At 31.0% G+C, this 11,217-nt stretch overlaps 1 protein-coding gene across 1 annotated transcript in view; it reads right to left on the bottom strand.

Moving 5' to 3' along the window:
- Positions 1 to 7,302: 7,302 nt before the first annotated feature.
- Positions 7,303 to 11,217, bottom strand: part of Smp_153030 (hypothetical protein) — a gene marked incomplete at both ends in the record, with an annotated part of 31,608 nt that continues 27,693 nt past the window's right edge. Inside the window, 2 exons of the mRNA XM_018798669.1 lie at positions 7,303 to 7,581; positions 8,795 to 8,910. Of these exons, the coding sequence (XP_018653588.1) occupies positions 7,303 to 7,581; positions 8,795 to 8,910 (395 nt within the window). The remainder of the gene's footprint in view (positions 7,582 to 8,794; positions 8,911 to 11,217) is intronic.

The raw sequence follows: 11,217 nt of genomic DNA, 5'->3' as shown, positions 1-11,217 counted from the left end.
ACACATTATTGTGTGAAACTAAAGTTACTGGGTCCGGGTTCCATAATGAATATCCACATGGATGTATATACACTCAAATAAGACTAAACATACATCCCGAATTAAATTTTTTACCACAAACTATCCATTATAAAACAACGTGCTACGAAAATTCTTGTATCGAATTATTTCACCCAAGATTTCCGTATAACTATAGAATATGATCGGAATTCAGTCCTAAACATCGGCAAGGGGAAAATTAAAACACTGATAATTCATTTGTATGGGTTGTTTACCCCATCGCACAAGCCATTGGCTATTTGGACTCAGTGGCTAAGTAGATAACGTGATGGCATATGAAGCGAACGGAAATGGCTTCGAGTCCTGAAGTGAACATCGACTTTGGCATGCAATTATGTTCGGCTGATGGGTCCCAAATAGGGCGAAACTTGAGTTGTGGATTCCACTACTAGCCACCATCCAGCTACACCTATAGTCCTTACCAGTAATTTCAATACCAGCTTCAGCGTTATTGTTGTTTAAAATATTCATTATAACAACAACTAATGTTAAATGTAAGAAATTTCCTTTCAATAAAAGTGATATCCTTGATATTATACATAAGAGTAACATATTTATGTTTCGAAGTAGTTTTTATTATTGCTAATTTAGGATACATTACATTTGGATTGAAATGAATGTTTACAAACCAAAGTATCGACGGAAAGCCTACAATGAACAAACAGTACAGAATAAATCAGCATAGTGTGTCATTATTATTATTAGCAAAATTACACAAGCTATTTAATACCAAAATAATGAACTAACTAATGTAAGATGTGGGTTTCATGTGAATTAAAATTCGACTGTTATACCTAGTTATTGCAAGCCAGATCAGTTAAAAATTTATTTAAAGTATTCACCCATACACTTTTCAGTGACATTCATCATAAATAATCAGTCCAGATGTCAAGAATGACTAACTAATTAATGGCTTTATTTTCATTGTATTTCCATTTTAAAGATTTAAATCACTTGAAATTAATACTGATTCGTCGGAATTGAATAATGAAAAGAATTTTAAAGAGATCTATTCGGAACCACTTCAAAATTATTCAAATAACTTATTGATGAAAAGGTAAAATTACTATAAAAAACATGAAGCTTGTAAGATGATTAATATAATCATTTTTATCAGTAAAATTATCTTATTAATATTTTTTTAAACATAAGTTCCATCAATAACTTTTGATGTCATCATCACCGTTGGATGCCGGCCCAGTGGTTCTAGAGGTTAAGCGCTCGCGCGCGAGACTGATAGGTCCTGGGTTCGAATCTCGCGAGGTGGGATCGTGGATGCGCACTGCTGTGGGGTTCCACAATAGAACGAAACGACTATCCAGTGCTTTCGGGTTTTCCATGGTGGTTTAACTTCAAATGACTCATGATTTCAACTATAAAATGATAATAATGAAACAGAAAAAGAAATTTTGTAATAAAGTTTGTGATGAATGAAATCCAAGTTACCACTTAACGGAATAGACGTGATTTTTCCAATAAGAATATTTAATTAGTAAAACAGCAATTGAATGTAAGTAAAGAATATCATTTTAAAGATTTAAGAAAGAAAATGTTATGAAACATTAAATAAACTATTTGATTTTAATTAGAACCTCTTAAGTGATAATGTAAGATGATTGATGGAAGTCGAAAAGAAACCCTAGAATCAGGGCATCAGTTTCTTCAAAATTTCAGGTACGCTTTCCTAACAAGTCTCAACTAGCACAAACCTGAATCCGAGATTTTCTATCCATTATCTCAAAATACCTAACATTCTAATATGGTTCGTCCATACAAAAACTTTGTCATTAAAAGGTATCACTGAAAAAATTTCGTTAGAATAGTGACTGAGTAGAAGTATAAAGATAAATAAATTACATTGAAAAATCTGTCAAATAGGTTTTAAATATTCAACTTTTCCATTCCCACAAAAGATATTTTTTGTAAAAAGACATTTCAAAGCATTTTGACAAGTTAATGTAGCATTCAGCCATCAAAATTGATTTGGATACGATTTACTCAAGTATATTTGGGAAAGAGTAAAAATTACCAACCAATCAAATTTAAATGACTTTTACTGTGTTGTTTCACTTAAAAACAGTCATCTAATCACGAAAGCTAATTCAAAGAAAAGCAATGAAAACTTAAGTAATAAATAACTTGGGACCTGAGAGAGATCTATATTGGTTCAGGTCATACACTGCACATTCGTACATTTAAAAGAAAGTGACAAGATGAAAAGGAAATCAGTACTAATAGCAATAATATTAAAAATCATGGTGGAATGTTAACATTTAGAATTGACTTTCAAAAGAATCTATGAAATCAAGAAATGAAAAACATGAGATAACTGTAATTTCAAAAGTTATATGAAGATTTTTAGTTGCTACCTCTATGTCACGACTAATTTTGCGTGACTCCATTCAATATCTGGACTACGACATACTGTTATTTTCGTGGATTGGATGCAGATAATAAGAAGCTGCTTGCAAGTTGTATTCTTACGGTCAATCACTTTATCGATTGACAGATGTTTTTCAACTATCATTTTACTATCCGACCAAGCAAAGAGTGAGTATATTAAAATTTCTGTCCGATCATCTCCATCTAATAAAGTTACTCAGCCCTAACCGAAATTAGTGAGACGAATTTCGAGGTTACATCTCGGTTGACGATGTTCAGGCATAAAAACATCTTAACCAGGGTGAACTATTCCGATCGCACCACCACTTCCTCGATTGTCTTATCACTAAAAAAATGTTTCAAAGGAATCTATGAATCATTACAAATAGTCAAAACATCTGTTCAAGCTACAAAGAATACGCTTAAAAGACTTAAAACATGGTGAAATAATATATTAGGTAGCTTTTTACATTTAGATGACATTTCATCCACCTTGAAGGTAGTACTATTTGAGAAACGTTATTGGAGCCTTTTAGATTTCTATAAATATAAACACACATGAGGTGATAATGCTTCAAGTATAACTGGTTAAAAGGGCTAAAATATATACAAATTTTTAGTCGGACCGATCATTGACTCATAATATCCTCGAAGCACTATTTCGGTGTCTAAGAGAGAGAGAAAAAAAAGTATCTCGAACGTTTCTCCATTATTGCACAAAGCATACAGAAGATCATGTTATGAAATTTTCTGACCAAATCGATCGAAAATTTTTGTATATATATATATATATATATATATATATATATATATATATAGCCAGTTGTTCTAAAAACGAAGTGACCGCTTTCAATTTTCATTATTTTATTCCTATTTAGAAGTCGTAATGAAGCAGTCAGAAGATTATCGTTTCAGAAAGTCTGGGAACAACTTGCTGCTTTTTAAGAACTGTCACAATTGATAATTTTATTAGTGTTACAATTACAATTTAATGATTTGATATCATTACAACCGGCTAATACAAAATATGTATTATCTTTCTCAATAGTCAAGTGTACTGGTAATTATTTTGTTATTGAATCAAATGACGTGGCATATTGTACATGCAAACCCAACCCAGTTAATTTTTTATGATAATAATAATAACTGTTCAATGAAATGATCACCCATAAAATACGCCCTTTTTCCATTCATTGGATTTAATTTTCATAGATTGATACATTCAATTTTAAGTTACGATTTATTGTAATAATGAATTTTCACTACATGGTAATAATGAACATTTGTAGATTGTTAAATAAGTTTGTGGTGAAGTTTAGTTCATTTCTGTATAAAGGTAATTTAAATAATCAGGTCATAACTACGATAATGTATGGAATGCAGGGTTTTTGTTTACTTGGTACAACTTCCGGTCGAGATAATAACTTAATGTAAAATGATAACTTTGTATAATATTCATTAATATTATATTTACACGAGATACTCTGTTGAATTTACACTAGCAACCATTTATAATAATGATTTCAGTCTGAAAAAATGGATCTTTATAGGTTTTCGTTAAGTGCTTTCGAGTTAGAGTGTACGAAGAAGTCATCAAAATTCATAAAATCAAGAAGTGATTTTCAGGATGGTATACTTTCTCCATTTTAATTTGTTTTGATTACAGATATTTTTCCAGAAATGAAGCGTTCATTCTTTGACTTTCCAGAGATTGATTCATCACCAGGTGACTCATCGACTAAGAAAACGCAAGTGATATAGTCGTTTTTGATGAAGACCCGACAAGATGTGACCTTCTGATCGTCTTGAATAGCGATACAAGTGTGTTTAGGATGCGTTTTTTTCTTCCCAAGTGTAAAACAGAAATTTCAGGAAAAGTCTGAGCCAACGCCTAGATTGTCCACATGGAGTGAGGTCTTTGCGCTTCTTAATCATCTCGCTTGTCCTTGACTTTTCATCAGACTTTGTGTATCGTTGTTCTGTTGAATCTCGACAGGAGTTCCTAAGGGTCTGCTAGATTTCACCAACTTCTTTCAACTGTGGAATTCACTAGATGTCCTATTGCCAATTAAAGAGCGAGCCCACTTCACGGTCGTTCGGTTCATTCTACTTTATGTCTGTGAAACGTGAGTTTTAGAAATTGAGGATATCTATAGGTTACAAGCACTTGATCATAGATGTCCTCAATAGATTACTTACTCCCTCTTGGGCTATCGAGTGGACAATACTGAAATTGAACTCAGAGTACAAAGCAGGGATGGTAAATCATTTGACAAGGTAGTGAATCCGCACTGAATAAGGTGGTTGGGATATGTATTAAGTCTACCAAGACACCTTCAATCTCAACGCACTATATTTACTGATCTAGAAGTAAGTTATCAGAATGCTCGGCATAGTCAAACTAAGATGTGGTATCGGTTAACGAAATCATCTAATTTTGGCCTAGGCTCTCTTTGTAGGTGCAAATCACCTGTTTGTTGTCCACACGATTATCGTAACCAATAGTTGCCGATATGGCTCATAATTGGTTTTAATGGTGCTTAACTTTACACCTTTAGTTTTAAAATTTTCCTATAATTTTCAGTTCTTCAATAGATGCTTTCTTCCGGAATCGTATTATTTTCGAATAATATTTTGTACTACCATTAGCATTGTTATGATTCTATTATTGTGGTATTCCTGTTGATACATTCTTCTCGCTAAGCTGATATTATGTGGCAGCGTGAACCTATGCACATATGTGTCAGGATCTGTGTTAATTATGACTGGTTGACATTCATTTATAATACTGAATTTTGAAAGCCAGATTTAAATAATCTTGTTTTTGTAGAAACGCCAATTTGTTAAGATTTTCCCGAGAAAATAATGTTAGTGTTTTTTGTGATCTATTGTATAGCGAAACTTTTAAAATGTGGAATTCCGGGTACTTCACTCGGGGTACAACATCCAAATATTCCACTGCAATATTTTGAACGTAAAGACGTTCCTTTTGTGCAACGGCAAAAAAAGTAGATTTGCGTATTATGCGTACAGGTTGAGTTTAGAAAGTCAACAGCACAAATGGCAAACGTTCACTTATTTAGAGTGTGCTAAATATTGATAACTAATTGGTAGGACAGATGATTAAGTGGTTTAAAACAGTTTCCATTTAACAGCTAAATTTTATTTCTTGTTTATTTTGATTGTGTCTCACAGTACATGGATTCCAGAATTGATGCTCAGAGTAAGATTTAAAATTAGCGCCTATCACTAGGACTGTCAATATATCATCATCTAAACTAATGGGAGTTGTCTACTGAATTGACAGGCGCTATGAAATTCATCCCATCTGATTGCAAGCATGATGAGAAACAGGGGCCGGCTCGAAGTAGGTTCTTTTACGCAATGATTGTAAGCAGTGGTAGGTAGTGAAACCTCAAGTGACGGAAAAGTCATCGGTGATAGGTGACAGTAGACAACTGTTCAAACTTATCAAAGAAACAGGTGTCAAAAATCCGGCGGTTAGTGAGAATATGTCGCAAAGCGATGGGACAACTGTTTGACCACCATTCAGCGGATTGGATTGATGAACAGGAAAGTTCATGGAGCAGTTCGACTGACTTTTAGCCATAGATCAGTTGCTCACCATCTCCAAGCAACTGAATATCGAACTGATGCAAGTTCTCCAGCTCTTAGTGAGGTTAAAAAAGTTATCAATAATATAAAGCTAGGGAGAGCAGCAGGACCTGATTGGTTAACCTATGAGATTTTTAATGATGGTAGTTTAGTTTTAGCAGCTTTCTGTCTAATTAGTGACTACTATATTTACGAGCGGTAAAATTACAATTTATGGCTCTTTCACACTTTCCGATAGCATTCTACAACGCCTCCATCAATGGACTGGCCACCAAAAACAACACAAAAGTTTATTTTATGTCTTTCACCACGTCCAAAATCACTTCACTTGTGTTTACTCTTAATTAGGAAAAAAAAGTGTAATTATTCTGCAAATTACTGTCTTTTTATCCCCATTTCTAAACAATTTTAACTGATGACTTTATCGTCAGAACTATGAATTTCATTAAACAAAAGATGTTGCTGATACATGAAGGGGTGAGATGAAAAGTTTTTTACTATTGTGTTATTAATTTCATTGATTGTTGTAATTGATATTTGAAATTTTTTTATTATTTTGAATAACTGACTTGTAATTATACAATACTCTTCCATACTACTTGTAAAAACTACTTATTAATAATAAAATTGTACAAATTAATTAGATGAGTAAGTTAAAATGAAAAAAAAATTGCTTTACATAATTGTCATTATTTTCTTTCTCAAATGATACAATAAGTTTTTTATGTCTGATTAGAATCATCAATGAAAATATAGAAATAATACAATAAGAAACAAATAAATAATGAATTCATTTTAACAAATGAATTAATAATTTAAAAAAATTTAATGTGTATCTATCTACATGGATATTTTCTATCTCCTGTTAATGCTGTAATGATTTTAATTGTGTTTTTTTCTTTTAATTTTCTTCCTTAAAATAAATAATCCAATTATAATTTAAATCAATCAAGAAATTTAAAGTTTCCCCTTCTATTTTTCTTTAAAAAAAAAATGGATACATTCATTTTAATTAAGAGATAAATTATGAAAAAAAAAGGAAAAAGTAAAAGCAGACAATGAAGAAAGAGGGGGATGATAATAATGTTACACAAAAATTCAATAAATATGTACATAATTCATTAAAAGAATTTTCTATAAAAACAATAAAAGAAATTCAAAACAAAAAACAAAAAAAAACAAACCAGGAATTGAAAATCTATAAAAGGTGAATATTATTGATAAATTGAATATGATGTAAAAAGATTAGATTTTTGTTTTTAATGAATGAATAATACTTCCATGACGTATCGAACCAGCACTTAATGGACGAATTGAAGAATTATTATTGTTATTATAACTTGTATTTAAATTAATTGGATTCACATTTATAATAGATGAACGTTGTATACTAGACATAGGTGTACTTCCTGATGATGGTATAACCATAGAAGTTTTATTTCTTTGTATTAAACTAATAGAACGTTTATTAGTAGTTGGTTGAGATTTTGGTGAACGATTCTTTTTTAACATTTTTGCAATATGCTTATAATGAGAAAAAAGTAAATGATATATGAAATAAATTTATTATTTATATTTTTTGTATATAATTTAGTTGTTGTTTTTCAATGGTACTATGTCTTATCGAACATTTTTTTGTATAGTCACTATTGAATAATGTGTTGCGAATAATTCGCATAGAAGAAGATAAATAACTTTTTTGTAGAGACTAAAATCTATTCTACAGTTAGATATATATTGATGTTCTAATGTCAGTTTCTTCTAATATTTGGTCTAAATATTGTTTTTGAAGTTAGTTTTCATAAATGAACTGATATCATCTAGAGAAAACCTAGGGATCATTAAACAGTTTTTCGTCTTCTTGTGGAACTTCTCTGTACTAAATATTCATAATCTAACTCTGAAACAATTTATTCTTGTGGAAAGCACCTAATCTTATGACCAATGAGGTGGAATGCTCATTATTCTCCACAGTATTTAGGTTGTCTAGCATCTCCTATTTTGTAGAATTTTGCAGTGCCGTGTTTCTGTAGTCACTAGTATTCAAAGGATTAAATTGATTAAGTTTCAATGAGATCTCCAAGTTTAGAGGTCAAAAATTACAGAGCATTTCACATTTAATGTAGAATAGTTACTAGTTTTCAAATGATCATGGATTTAAGATTTGCGCAGATCGGCATACTAGAAAACGTCTTATTTGTAGTCTCTAGGCCAACTGTACACCTTAGAGAATTCCTTACTTTCTTCACTATAACAATTACTGGTTTTTCTTTATTCAAGTGATTATCTCACTACTTCATTGGTAGACTATATTTAGCGTTGAATGTACTAGACAAATTTATTCTTTAGCACGTAACATCAAATATCTTTTTGGTGTTAATGTTCACCAAGAGTTTTAAGCCAAACACGCTTCAATTCAGACGCGCAACACAATATCCACTGAATTATTCAGTCCATATGGCTATATAGTGGGTTCCAGACTACACTACTAGCCATAATCTATTTTTGCTTAAAAACTTGTACATTAATGGCAAAATCAAGGTAATTTACTCAGGATGCATATATACCAACAATGACTTATCAAAATACAATCTTTACTACGAGCAAATGAAAGATTCAAACACTCACTTTATATCGAACAAAAAAATAGTTTCAAGCCTCTTCGTTGACTGTTTGCAATCACATGACAGAAATAAAGAACTTTTCGTTACTTCTCAAAGTGAGAAAAACAATATACCTTTTGCCAACTAGTTGGAAATGCATTCAGTAGACAAGCCATAGTAATCAAAATTAAACTTGAAATTTGTACTGAAGACATGGTCAATATTCGTTTCATCCAAAATAATTCATAAACTAGAAAAGAAAGAGGATATAAAGCATAAATTAATTCAGTAATATAGATGCATAAATTATTTTAATGGAGCAAATAGCCAATTATGTTGAAAGATTATTCAAAGACAGATGGTTATGACTCACAAATGTAGTAAAACGTGCAACTACAGACAATATTAAGACATTTACACAGGATGCGAAGATGTCATTTGAGGCTGATTAAAACTCAATCCTGAATATTAATATTGAAATATAAATCCTTAAGACCAATAAATATCATACCCATCTAACAAGTTAGTTACTGTTTGTACTCAAAGTTTGAAGCGATGCTGAGAGAATTCATGTCTTAAGGTGGACAATAATACTAGGGTGCTGATACATCCATATGGTACTTCAACAAGGATTTAAAGTATATTCTGAATTTAGTTATTGGGCAAAATAACAAAAACATGTTTATCTACGTTTCTGATATACTTTGATGACTTTTAATTTGCTTGAATGACAGAATAACTAAGTTACGTAGACTGTTACCCAAACAAGTAGCTAAATTGAAAATTCAACCTATTTGTGTAAACTAAACAATTCTAGACAACTGAGTGGTAGTTGCAGTTGGTATTTATAAGTAAAACAGTTTATAAAGACTATAAATCTTGAAATTATTTATAGAATCATAACTGACCAATCTAATATGATAATAAAGGTCACAACACAACCAACGTCGTTTCATTGTTATTTGTTGCATTAAAAATAAGTATTTTCAGCTCTACAAGATTATCTAAGAATGTGCAAATTTCTGTCCTGAATATTTACAGCGGGATAATTCAAATGATTAATAATTGTAATATAAGCAATAACACTGTGATTTAGAAATATCCATTTAATTAGATCTAAATAAAGTGGTTTATAAATTATACTTTTAGTCAGTCAACATCTAAACATTGAAGATTCTTTTGAAATAAGCATCGTTCTGGAACCATCTAATGTATTAAGTTCTTTTATTTATTCAGGAATAATGAATATTTTATCATAATTATAAATTCATTATAAAAGAATTTTAAGCATGAAACATTTAGATTATAAGTAACAATCCCTGACGGTCATTTCCCTTCGAACGTTCGTCGTCATCATCATCACCTAGTTTCCTAAGTTACATAAATTTAAAGTGACATTAAACAACATTAAAGAGCCGAAAAATATTTTCTAGTTGAAATTAATTCAAAAAATTTCAGGTCAAGGATAAAGATTATCAAAAGTATTAAGATGTTAATTACTCTTATGCACGTCATAATTGACATAATTTAATTTTAACCCCAAAGTTAAAGTTTTATCTGACAACCAATAATAAAAATTTATTGATTCTAGCGTAGGGAGTTTTTAATTAATATATTTTTGTTATATCCCAATGAGTAGAAAAATTGTGTTTCTGACGTTTTGTGACATATTGTAAGCCACTTCTTCAGAAGTGGGATGCAACAAAAACATATATTTATTATTAACTTTCTACCCAATGCTCAACTTATTTGAATCTACCAAGTCCAACATTAGCATTGATGCCTATAGAGTTGGATATGGTTTATTGAATTTCATCATCTATAAGCTTGAGTTCAGTTAGTTAATTTATGTGTAAAATATATGTCAAGTACAGGTTTATTTACAAGCTGGTTGCCAAAGTATACAAGGAAAGGTAGGATTACAACCTGAAATGTACTCCTAACAACCACTAGTTATTCACATTTGCTTCAGTTTGGGTAGATTATTACTATTCCTTAGAGTGAAATCATATTTTATAATCAAGTTTATAAATATATCTCCAGTTATCAAACTACATCAGTCATATCATTAAGACTATGTAAGTTCAAATGTTTAGACATTTTTACAGCAATTTTCTTTCACATATAAGCTGTTGACTGCATTTCTTTGGGCCATACAATCATACTTTGATAATAGTTTTTGTAGTTCAGAATGATCAAACTATTTTCCTTAGGGTTATACTGACACAGTTGTGATGGGACTTTATGACGTCTGCAAGCTTTCGAGTCGGAAGAGCAGAAACCCGCAAGTTTCATTGATTGACAGTTACTTTATGACACACATTAGTGTAAATTATACAACGTTGTCAATTAAATCCGATCTCACTCACAGGCTAAATAATTACGCAAGGCCTATTAGGCTTGAATGTTTTAATATCTCTGTGTACAAAGTTTAAGGTGAGTCTTGTTGTAGATTGTGAACATAACAGAATACTACTGCTCAGTGATCTTTCGATTTTTTTCTTTCTCCCACTGATAATCTTTGTTTTTAACGAAAATTATCTTTAAATTATCGAAA

This window comes from Schistosoma mansoni, chromosome 7 (genome assembly GCF_000237925.1).
Source record: "Schistosoma mansoni strain Puerto Rico chromosome 7, complete genome".
NCBI lineage: Eukaryota > Metazoa > Platyhelminthes > Trematoda > Strigeidida > Schistosomatidae > Schistosoma > Schistosoma mansoni.
This window is presented reverse-complemented; position numbering and strand designations above follow the sequence as displayed.